The sequence below is a fragment of the Heterocephalus glaber genome, unplaced genomic scaffold, assembly GCF_053883595.1.
Source record: "Heterocephalus glaber isolate CG9 unplaced genomic scaffold, H.glaber_assembly_v1.0 deba00001442, whole genome shotgun sequence".
NCBI lineage: Eukaryota > Metazoa > Chordata > Mammalia > Rodentia > Bathyergidae > Heterocephalus > Heterocephalus glaber.
This window is the reverse complement of record NW_028258296.1, coordinates 54,095,406-54,106,312: the sequence shown is the minus strand read 5'-3', so window position 1 is coordinate 54,106,312 and position 10,907 is coordinate 54,095,406. Positions and strand designations below refer to the sequence as shown.

Below are 10,907 nucleotides of genomic sequence, written 5' to 3'. Positions count from 1 at the left end.
CTGGAGCAGTAGCCAGGCTTCCTTCTCCCTTGGCCATAAGGGTTCAGTGCCTATGAACCAAATCCCAAGGGCCAACTTCCTTAGGTGACCACCACCGAGAACATGGTGCTCTGGGGCTCTCTTCTCAAAGTCTTTCACTTTTGCAACTCTGAGACTGCAAAGGCTGGGGTCCTGCTGATTCTTGTGATGATCGCAGGGCATGTTTTCTGTTGTCTCTTTCTGAAATACTTGGCTTTTTCTTGCTAGTCTTTTCAATGACCAATTTCTCCTCTGTTCCATCTTTGTGGTCCACAACCTTACTGCAACTTCCTTTCTGGCCAATATCACAATGTTTTGAATCATTCTGCTGGGCTCTTTGCTCTTTATTCTTCACATAAATCTGACTAAAAGCCCTCAAGAATAGACATGCCACCACTTTCTCATTAAACTACCTTGAAATTCCTCTGCAAGGTTAATTAGTGTGCTGCCCTTAATCTTAGTCTCAGGCAAAGTCTCCGGACACAAACAAAATGCAGACAAACTTCGCCAAGGTATAACACATATCATGTGGAGTCCAACAGCTAATGCAGTTCTTCATCCCACCAGTCTTCAGGTTGCACGGTAACCTGGTGCCCCATGGTCAAGTGTTCAGTTTCTATCTGGTTCCTGGACTTCTTTCCAGTCCTTCCTGAGCCTGGTCTTTACTGGCAGGATTTCTATCAGCATTCTGATCTTCTGAGCACTAATCAGAATCTCCCATCAAATACAGCCTAAGGTATTCCAGCTCTACTTTTTCAGTCAGCATCTCTGAACCTCTCCAAACTCTTCCCACAAGCCAGTCCCAAAGGCTTTTGAACCACATGGTCAGATATAGTCACAGAAGTGACCCCACTCTTGGTACCAAATTCTTGGTTACTTCTCTCTCATTGTTGAGACAAAATACCTGACACTCAAAGTTAAAGGGGGAAGTTTTATTTAGCTCATGGTTTGTAGAGGTTTCAGTCCATAATTGGCTGGCTCCAAGGCAGGTGGCATGGCTGACAGGCATTGCAGAGGAGAAACAGTTCGTGGTGGGCAGAAGATAGCAAATCAAGCAAGAGGCAACCACAGCTCTTTCTATCACTTATCCAGGCTACTTAGGGTGGGTAGCACTCACACTCTTAATTCAAGTGCCTTTGATCCTAGCATTGCACCATACCAATTCCAGCATCACACACTCTAGATCTAGCCACCTCTGAAAAAACCCCACCTATGACCACATGAGCCTTTGTGGGGGCATCTAAACACAAGCCATCACAGACTTCAAGTATCAGTGGCAAGTAGAGATGGAGTCTCTTGCAGGCCTCCAGCAGTGGATTGCAGTGGGGGCCTCCAGAATTTTGGAGTAAGGTTCTGTTATCATCTGCAGACAGCTTCTTTCCACTTGGAAAACAGCTCATGGCCTATTACTGGGCCTTAGTGGAAACTGAATGCTTGACCATGGGACACCAGTTTACCATGCAACCTGAGCTGCCTATCATGAGCTGGGTATTATCTGATCCACTGAGTCATAAGTTTGGATGTGCACAGCAATAGTCTATTGTTAAATGGAAATGGTATACATGTGATGCCCCAGAGCAGGTCCAGAGGGTACAAGTAAGTTACATGAAGAAATAGCCCATGTGCCCATGGCTCCTTCTCCCACTATATTGCCTTCTGTTTCCCAGCATGCAACTATGGTCTCATGGGATGTAACATATGATGAATTGTAAGAGGCAGAGAAGGCTAGGTTCTGACTTATGGATAGTTCTGCACACAATGCTGGTACCGTCTGCAAGTTGACAGCTGCAGCATTATAGCCCCTTTCCAGGACAGTAGTAAAGGAAAATCACAGTGGGTGGAACTTCAGCCAGTGCACATGGTGGTACATTTTGCCTAGAAGGACAAATGGCCAGATGTGAGACTATATAGTGATTCATGAGCTGTAGCCAATTGTCTAGTGAGATGGTCAAGAACTTGGAAAGAACATGACTGGAAAATTGGTGACAAGGATATCTGGGGAAGAGGTATGTGGATAGACCTCTCCATATGGGCAAAGGATGTGAAAATATTTGTATTCCATATAAACACAGAAAGTGACCTCAACAGAAGACTTTAACAATCAAGTGGATAAAATGACCAGTTCTGCAGACAGTGATCAACCTCCTTAGCAACCCTTGTCATTGCCCAGTGGGCTTATGAACAGAGTGGTCATGGTGGGATGGCTGGAGGTTATGCATGGGCTCAACATGGACTTCCACTCGCCAAGGCTGATCTAGCCACAGCCACTGCTGAATGCCCAATATGCCAGCAACAGAGATAAACACTGAGCCCCAGATATGGTATCATTCCTCAGGGTGAGCAGCATGCAATCTGGTGGCAGATGGATTATATCGGACCACTTCCATCATGGATAGGACAGTGCTTTGTCCTTACTGACACAGACACTTATTCTATACAGATATGGATTTGAATTTCCTGTGCACAATGCTTTTGCCAAAACTACCATCCGTGGACTCACAGAATGCCTTACCCAACATCACAGAATTTCCTATAGTATTGCCTCTGACCAAAGAACACATTTTATGGACAAAGAAGTGAGGCAATGCACTCATGCTTATGGAATTCACTGATCTTACCATATCCCTCACCAACCAGAAGTGGCTGGACTGATAGAAAGGTGAAGACACAGTTACAGCACCAATTAGGTGACAGTAGCTTGCAGGGGTGGGGCAAGGTTCTTCAGAGGGCTGTATATACTCTGAATCAGTGCCCACTGTACTGTACTGTGTCTCCCATAGTCAGGATTCACAGGTCCAGGAAACAAGGGGTGGAAGTGGGAATGGTACCATTCATTATTATCCCTAATGATCCACTAGCAAAGTTTTTGCTTCCTGTTCCCAAAACTTTTTGCTCTCCTGGCTTAGAAATCCTAGTTCAGGAGAGGGGAAGGCTTGTACCAGGAAGTACAATAATGATACCACTAAATTGGAAGCTAGGACTTCCCCTTGGTCATTTTGGTCTCCTCATGCTTCCGAGGGAATAAGCTAATAAGGGAGTTACAGTGTTGGCAGGGGTGATCAACCCAGACTATCAAGGGGAAATAGGACTACTTCTTCACAATGGAGGAAAGGAGAAATATACATAGAGTGCAGGAGATCCATAGGGGAGCCTTCTAGTTTTACTATGACCTGTTATTAAAGTTAATGGGAAACTACAACAACCCAATCCAGGCAGAATGACAAATGGTCCAGAACCTTCAGGAATGAAGGTATGGGTCACCCCATCAGGTAAAGAACCAAGACCTGCTGAGGTGCTTACTGAAGGCCAAGGAAACACAGAATGGGTAGTAGAGGAAGGTAGTTCTAAATGCCAGCTATGACCTCATGACTGGCTACAGAAATGAAGATTATAATTTTAATTGCTCTCTCTTAATATGATTTTAATGTGATATAATGTTGATAGATATTGGTTTTTAATTATTATTAGACCTATGTTATACTAAGGGTCTAAGCTTTATTACACAGGCTTATTATGTTATGCAATGCAATTAAATTTAAAACTATACACATAGGGAGCCAAGGGAATTTTAAAACTTGAGAAGCCATATTTTTTCAATGTGGACACACTGTATTGGTATATTGCACTTTGTAAATAAATTATCATTTTTTTTTCTTGTGGGCATGATTTTTCTTTTTATTTGCTTTTTGATATTTTAATCATTGATTAGTATTAAATGCATTTTAAAGATTTTGGAATAAAGTAAGAGAGACAGAAGGGGGTTGCTATAAAGCATATATGTTCATTTGTAGTTTTTAGACATTTGTTTGTAATCAGGTTAGTCAAAATACTGTAGTTTTAATTTTGAATTTTAAGAACCCTTTGAATATTTGTTTTTGGTGTGGAAATAAATACAATAAGAATTGTGTACATGTAATTGTTATAGTAATGTAAATCTGAATAGATCAAGACATGTTAGTTCTTTTCAAATATTTTACTGGAGACAAATTTAAGAAAATATGTCTTGTTATCAAGTTGGAGAGGGGTGGATTGTAGTGGTTAATTGATTAATTGTCAACCTGAGTGGGAATGGCCAGCTGAATTGAGTCAGTATTGTTCTGGGCTTGGAAGACCCCCCTGAAGGGGGATTGTTGTCAGAGCAGTATAAAAAGGAGAATTGGAGGGAAGGATTTCAGCTGATCTTTCTTGGAGGAGATTCTGTGTGATTGCTTTTCTTCTGAGGAGTTTCAGTGGTTTTTCTTTGAAAGAGCTTTGGCTGTTTTCTTTCTTCAGGGGAGCTTCAATTCTTGTCTTCAGGGCCAGTGTTTATGGGGGCTACTGGTAGAGCCAAATTCATTTACCAGCTAAGGGCAGAATTTTAAACATGATTCATGGGCAGAGTCTCTGCTGGTAGTCTTCCACAGGAACTGTTCTATGGACCTGTAGAACATAAAGAAATAAGCAAAAGATTAGAGCATGAGTCTCATCTTGCTTACTTGCACCTGCTCCTTGCCCTAGGGGTGGCTGTGCATCCTGAGGTCTGGGGTACTCCTGCTGCCCTCTCAGCTCCAAGCCTGAATGCCAGAGAGCCCTGGCATCCCACACTCCAGGAACCAAGGCTGGAGGTGGGCAGGGTCCACATCATCTACTCTGCTGGGCCTGTGATGGGAGAGTAGGCTGGGCTGGCGTGGTGCTGAGACCTATGGAGCTCCGCAGAGCACTGCATAGATATCAAACCTTTGTTCCAGCTAAAATCTCACTGCAATAGACTCATTGCTCATGGGACTACTAGCCAGAGAAAAGTACAAGAGCTCTAGTTTTCTTTGTAGGTGCAATGCTTTTGTCAGGGAAGGGGCTTGACTTGGAGATTCTCCTTTGAATTTATTTATTTTTTAATGGTATATCCCTCTTTAAACTTTTTTCTTTTTTATTTTTATTAGTACATGTTTGTAGTACATAATGATTATATTTATCATGGGGAATTAGTACAAGTATGTTATGGCTTTTGTCTAGATGTCACCCCAAAGCCTCGTGCAGTCATAGGCAGGGCTTTTTCAGAGGTGGCTAGATCTAGAGTGTGTGGTACTGGGATCAAGGGTGTATGATTACTGATTAGTTCTGGGTAGGATTAAGGGTGTCCCACCCTGGGTTGTGAGTGCTACCCACCCTAAAGAGTGAGTAGGCTGAATAAAAATATAAGGGACAAAAAGAGGGCTAGTGAATCACTTGTTGCTTGGTGGTTGTAGCTTGCTGTCTTCCTGACTTCTGCCTTCTGCCTGCCATGAACTGTTTCTCCTCTGCAATGCTCTCTGCCATGCTACCCTGTCTTGCAACCAGCCAACTGTGAACTGAAACTTCTACAAATTATGAGCTAAATAAGCCTTTCTTCCTTTAACTTTAGGTGTTGGGTATTTTGTCTCAGCAACAAGAACAAGTAACTAAGACAATGTGTGTAACACATCTTCATTCTTTTTACATCCTCTCCCCACCTCCTTCCATCTCTTGGTCCCCTTCCCATTTGCAAACCATCTAACTCCCCGTTTCCTATTGTCTGTGGAGAGTCTCCTTTAAACGCCCCTCTTCTCTCTGTCTGCCTGTCTGTCTGTCTGTCTTTCTCTCTTTCTCAGGACTGAACTTAGTTGGATACATTTATCCTTTTGTTTGCCAACAAGCTAGCCCTAAGAATCATATTTCCAACAACTCCTTTGGCAGTACCAAAGTCTTGTAAGACTATTTATAGAGCTTGTCCTCATGTCATCCTGCAGCCTGGGCTTGGTAGCTTCATGTCCGCATTGCCTTGTCCCTAACAGCTCAGCAACAGCACTTCAGCAGCCCAGCAGAGGATTTGAGCAACTGAGAACATTTAGTTGGCTACAGGGAAAATCTGGGCACCCATCCTAGATTTTCCTGCCTCCTCCTGTGAGGCTTGTTTGAGTCTCTCCTTCTCTTTGGTCTCTTCCTTTTCTCCCCTGCTCCAGGCCTTGCCCTTGGAAGACCTTTTTAGTCTTCCCCCTTTGCTTTCCAAAGGAGCTAAAAGTTAAAAACTCGAGTGGAGATTACATTGACAATTTTGTGTTACAAACAAAATGACTTCTCACTCTTCTGCTTATCTATTTGATAGATACACTGAAACAGATATTTGAGTTCAGGAACTACAAGACTGCTATTCTTAAAACTGGAATTTCCTTAAAGAAACACCTTAAAGAATTCTTCTATTTATCCTCTCGCCCCAGTCCTCTTCCATTAAGCTCTCATCTCTTCCTACACTCAGCCCCACCATACTCCCAAGCCTCACTGCTTCTCCTCAGACAGAATCTTGTGACGTAACAATTGTCACATGGCCCTCTAACCCAAACCACCCTCTAGCCAAGGCTTCTGGCTCTAACAGAGCCTGGCACCACCCTGCTTCCTCAAGACTCTGTTCCTAGCACCCAGGTAGGAACCTTTTCAGAAGCTGTGGATCTTTGTCACTGTCCCTTTGGAGCAATGAGTTCTGCAGGTTCAGCTCCACTGCCTGCTTCCTCCTCTCTCAGGCCTCTAGGAGAGCTTCCCATCTTGAGCAGGCCAGATAAACAAGTCTTTACTTTTTTCCACATTCAAGATTTCAAGACACGATCTTCTCCCAGCTTTTGCCTTCCTTCCCAGGGATTTTCACTGGTCCTAGTGCATAAACCCCGTCTCCCAGTCATTTTGGAAACTATGGCCCCTCTCTGGCCTGGTTATAGTATCAGAACCACATCTGTTCCCTAGACAGAGACCTCAGGGATTTGCGCCACCCAAGGAGTTTACCCTGAAAGCTCTCACTCACCACTTTTAGATGGGATGCCGGGCATACTTCCGGCGATGCATCTCGTCCACTCGCTCGAGGTACCAAGTACCCGGGAAAAGGTTATTTGTGTCACCGGGTGGTGAGAAATTCACTGTGCAATGAGGAAAAAAGATAGTACGCACAAAAAGCTACATGGGGTTGGGGATTTAGCCTGGTGGTTCCGCCGGCCGCTTCCTCGCAAGCCCAAGGTTCCGAGTTCGATCCCCAGTATCAAAAAAACCCAAAAAACAAAAAATTACATGGGTTAGGAGAAGAGAAAACAGGAATAGAAATTCCTACAAACTCGTGGTGAAGCTTGCCTGGCTGTGCTGCCAGGGGCTGCAAGGCCTCCTTCAGTGAACATTGGACCACCAGAGAACCAGAGAAGCAGCCATCTTGGATCTGGCACTTAAAGCCTGACTTATTAGACATTTTATGATAGAAGTATAACCTCTTCCTACAGTAAACATTACTTTCATCCGCTGAAATCTTCCACACATCCTTTTGGCAATGTGCTTGGGTTGAGGTATACCCCAGAACTTTCTGTTTACTGATACACTTCCTACTTCATCCTAACATCTTTGGCTCTGATTTATTGCAGCACCGTAGTGCTTTGAACATTAATGTTCATCTCAGAAGTCTTATTTTTTATTCTTATTGTTTTTCTTTGCTCTAACATCTGTTCCAGAAGAGATCAGTAGTCTAAGACATCTGCAATATTCCCAATTCCGTATATTCTTTCCCCTCTTCAAACCACTCTGCAAACCATGGAGTCGCCATGGTTCGAAGACCATGTGGTCTCTCCAGTTCTCACTTTGGCTTTTGTTTCCTTTCCATTTTTTACTTTTGGGCTTATATTTTGTTTCGCAGAGAAAGGGGGCAATTGGGAGGAGACTGATTTTCATTGATAACTTATTTAAGTATATTCATTCACTTAATCTTTCCGGCAAGTCTGCCAAGTTATTATGATTTTAGAAATGACATAATCGGGGCCGGGGATTTAGCTCAGTGGTTTTGCCACCTGCTGCACAAGCACAAGGACCTGAGTTCAATCCCCGGTACCAAAAAAAAAAAAAAAAACGACATAATGATGAAAAGTTCAATATTTTTAGTAAGTGACACCACTCATTTAGATTTAGATCTTAAGCTTTGAACTCTGGGTTCTTACAACATTTACACAGAGTTTTCAAATACTCTACTTCCAGCTTCCGTGGGACAATATTCCCTGTCCACTGGGAAGTCTATGCTGACTCCTACCTCTTCCCAACTCTGCTTTCTGTTTCCTTACCCAGCTCCTGCTCCTTCTAACAGGTCTTCTTTTAGTCATTTCCTCATAAAGGTCTTGACCCACATGCTAGATTTCTGATGAATCCCTGATTTCTAGGTACTGGCATGGAATCTGAAAGGAAGTGCTTCTCTTCTCTTCCTGCCCATTTTCTTACCCTTGTGGTAGAATTGCTCTCTTTGGTTCATTACTTCTGTGAATTCTTCAGGAGACATACGCTTCCGGGAGGCCAGACGTTTTGGCAGGTCTGATACACTAGACACCAGCTTCTCCAATGGGGAGCCTGGGACGCAAAAGCCAGATTGTTAAACCTTCCTTACTGCATTATCACTAGCCACCGGGGACCCAGCTTCTGTGGCAGATTGCATCCCAGGCGGTGAGTGCTCTGCATGTTGTTTCAAATACCAAGTGGAGGGGTTGAAGGGAGAGCAGGGGAAGGGGGAAAAAAGAAGAACCAAGATAGAGTATACAAAGGTGCAAATTTCCAATGATGAATTTCATTGTTTTGTATACCAAAAATGTACCAATAAAATTAATTTTAAAAAATATCAAGTGATGATAGGCAATCATCAATGTTAGCAAACACACAGATGGGCACTGATTTAGTCAAGATGCATCCCATATAGAGCCTAGATATGTCTCTTCGATCACAGCAATCATAAAACAATCAACACTTATTGGATATCTCAACTCTATTAACTTCTTTTTAAGCATGTGTAAATAAACCACTGTTATCTCTTGCCTAGACTATTTGTGGCTAGATCTAAGTGGTTTCCCCATATCTATCTTTGTTCCTCTTTAAAGTAGTTTGTAAGCAGTATCCATGGATGGGCTTTAAGTATATATGTTAGACAAATCACTGCTTAAATCCCTGCAGGGATTTTCTTTGTTCTTCCTTACAACATTGCAACCTTGGCAGTGGCAAGGCAGGAGATGGCTTCTTGCATCAGTGAATCTTATCAGGAGGGCCTGATAGAAAGATGAGACTCACCAGGAGAAGCATCCTGGGACACTCGAAATGAGAACAAACTTGCTGCTAAGCCAGAGCCATAGGAGAAGGCACCGATCCTGGAGCCAGCCAATTCTTGAGCAGAGTGACTGTAAGGAAAGAAAGCAAAACAAAAAACCACAATGGTATTATATTCTGCACAGGAAATAAAGCACCCACCTGTCAGCCCACACTTGTCCCTGTCTACTTTCTGAAACTAACAGTGTGCCTCAAGATCTCTGCACAAAAAGGTTTTCGTGGACGCTGGGGGGAAGCCCAGGAGTGGGAAACCTTGCCCGAAGGAGGTGGCCAAAGTCCAGAATATGTAAGGCATAAGGAGCACAACAGAATTTGGGGTATAAAAGGAACTCCTCTCCACTCCGCAGGTCAGGATGGGTTCAATGACTGAGTGTCCCCATGGAGGTGCAGCCCCAGGCTCCCAGGCTGCCTGGCAATCATTCAGCCTTTTGATCTACACTCCCATTAGTAATAATTTGATCCAGTTCACCCATGAGTATTTTTTCGTACGTTATATGCAGTATTTGTTTATAAACCTCACAAAACAGAAAACCAATAAAAACAACAGCTAACAATTGAGCACCTGCTGAGCACTACAGTTTTCATATTTTTAGACACGCAATGCTCATAAATATGTGGAAAGCAGGTATTGTTATTATACATATTTTAGAGATGGGGAAAGTGAGGCACAATCAGGGTGTTTGTTTTTGCTTGTTCATTTGCTTGCTTTGTTATTCGAAACTGTGCCTCAATGTTGCCCAGGAAACTCCGGGGCTTAGGATAGCCTCCCGTCTCAGCCTCTCAAGTAGCTGGGACTGTAGGAACATGCCGCTGCACCCAGCCCAGGTTAAGTGTTTTTTGAAGGGCAAAAAACAGTAAATAGACTTCAACCTAGGATGTGGACTCAAGCTAGATTTTTTTCTTTTTCCCTCCCTCCCTTCCTTCCTTCCTTCCTCCTTCCCTTCCTCCCTCCTTCTTTCCTTCTTTTTTGGTGACACTAGCGATGGAACCCAGGGCTTTCCCATGGAACTACATCTTCAATCCTTTTTCATGCTTTTTACTTTGAGACCAGGTGTCACTAAGTTGCCCAGGCTAGGCTTGAACTTGCAATCCTGCTGCCTGAGCTTTCCAAAGCCCTGGGAGTACAGATGTGTGCCAGGACACGCGACTAAGCTAGACTTTCTTAGCCACCACATTCTCTTAAACATAGAGATTTTAAATAGATGAGACCAAAAATGCACACAAGTTCTACTATTTTGGGCTGCACCCAGGTGATCTTGCACCTCTCAGACTTACTGTACTTGGCTTTGGAGGCCACTGCTCAACACAGATGGTAAATCTGCCTGTGCATACACTTTGAAACGAGTTCCTTCCTTCTTCCTTCCCTTCCTCCTTCCTCTCTCCCTTCTCTCGTTCTTTCTTTTACAAGTGTGACTCACCAGAGGAACCAAACTTGGTTGGCCTCTCAGAACAGTGGGTTGGGGGCATAGGAGGTGGGCCAGACGCAGGACTCACTGTGCCAGAAGCGAGGCCAGACAGCCATACAGGGATGAGGTGTACATGTTCCCGTTGTGTGTGGAGAGGTAGAGGGAGGCCTTGGTCTTCTTGTTGAATATGTCCAGGGAGGCTTTCAGAAGGGCTTTATCCACATCCTTGTTGGTGTATGTTTCTTCCAGCTTTAGGTTCCTGTGAAGCAGCCAGAGGTGGCCAGGTGGGGAGGGAGGGAACAAGGGGGAAAGGAGCAGCTTCTGGAGACAAGGCTTTTGGGCACGTATTTTAAGTATTTATTTCATCTTTTGGTTTTTTGAGAC

The 10,907-nt window shown here is 43.7% G+C and overlaps 1 protein-coding gene across 1 annotated transcript in view; it reads right to left on the bottom strand.

Annotated features, from left to right (window-relative positions):
- Positions 1 to 3,976: 3,976 nt before the first annotated feature.
- The window catches only part of Hmgcs2 (3-hydroxy-3-methylglutaryl-CoA synthase 2), a 31,613-nt gene continuing 24,682 nt past the window's right edge, over positions 3,977 to 10,907 (bottom strand). The window contains exons 6-10 of the mRNA XM_004853851.4: positions 10,612 to 10,782; positions 9,082 to 9,188; positions 8,248 to 8,373; positions 6,806 to 6,917; positions 3,977 to 4,437 (exon numbers count right to left, since the gene is read on the bottom strand). Coding sequence (XP_004853908.2) covers positions 6,811 to 6,917; positions 8,248 to 8,373; positions 9,082 to 9,188; positions 10,612 to 10,782 — 511 coding nt within the window. The 3' untranslated portion in view covers positions 3,977 to 4,437; positions 6,806 to 6,810. The remainder of the gene's footprint in view (positions 4,438 to 6,805; positions 6,918 to 8,247; positions 8,374 to 9,081; positions 9,189 to 10,611; positions 10,783 to 10,907) is intronic.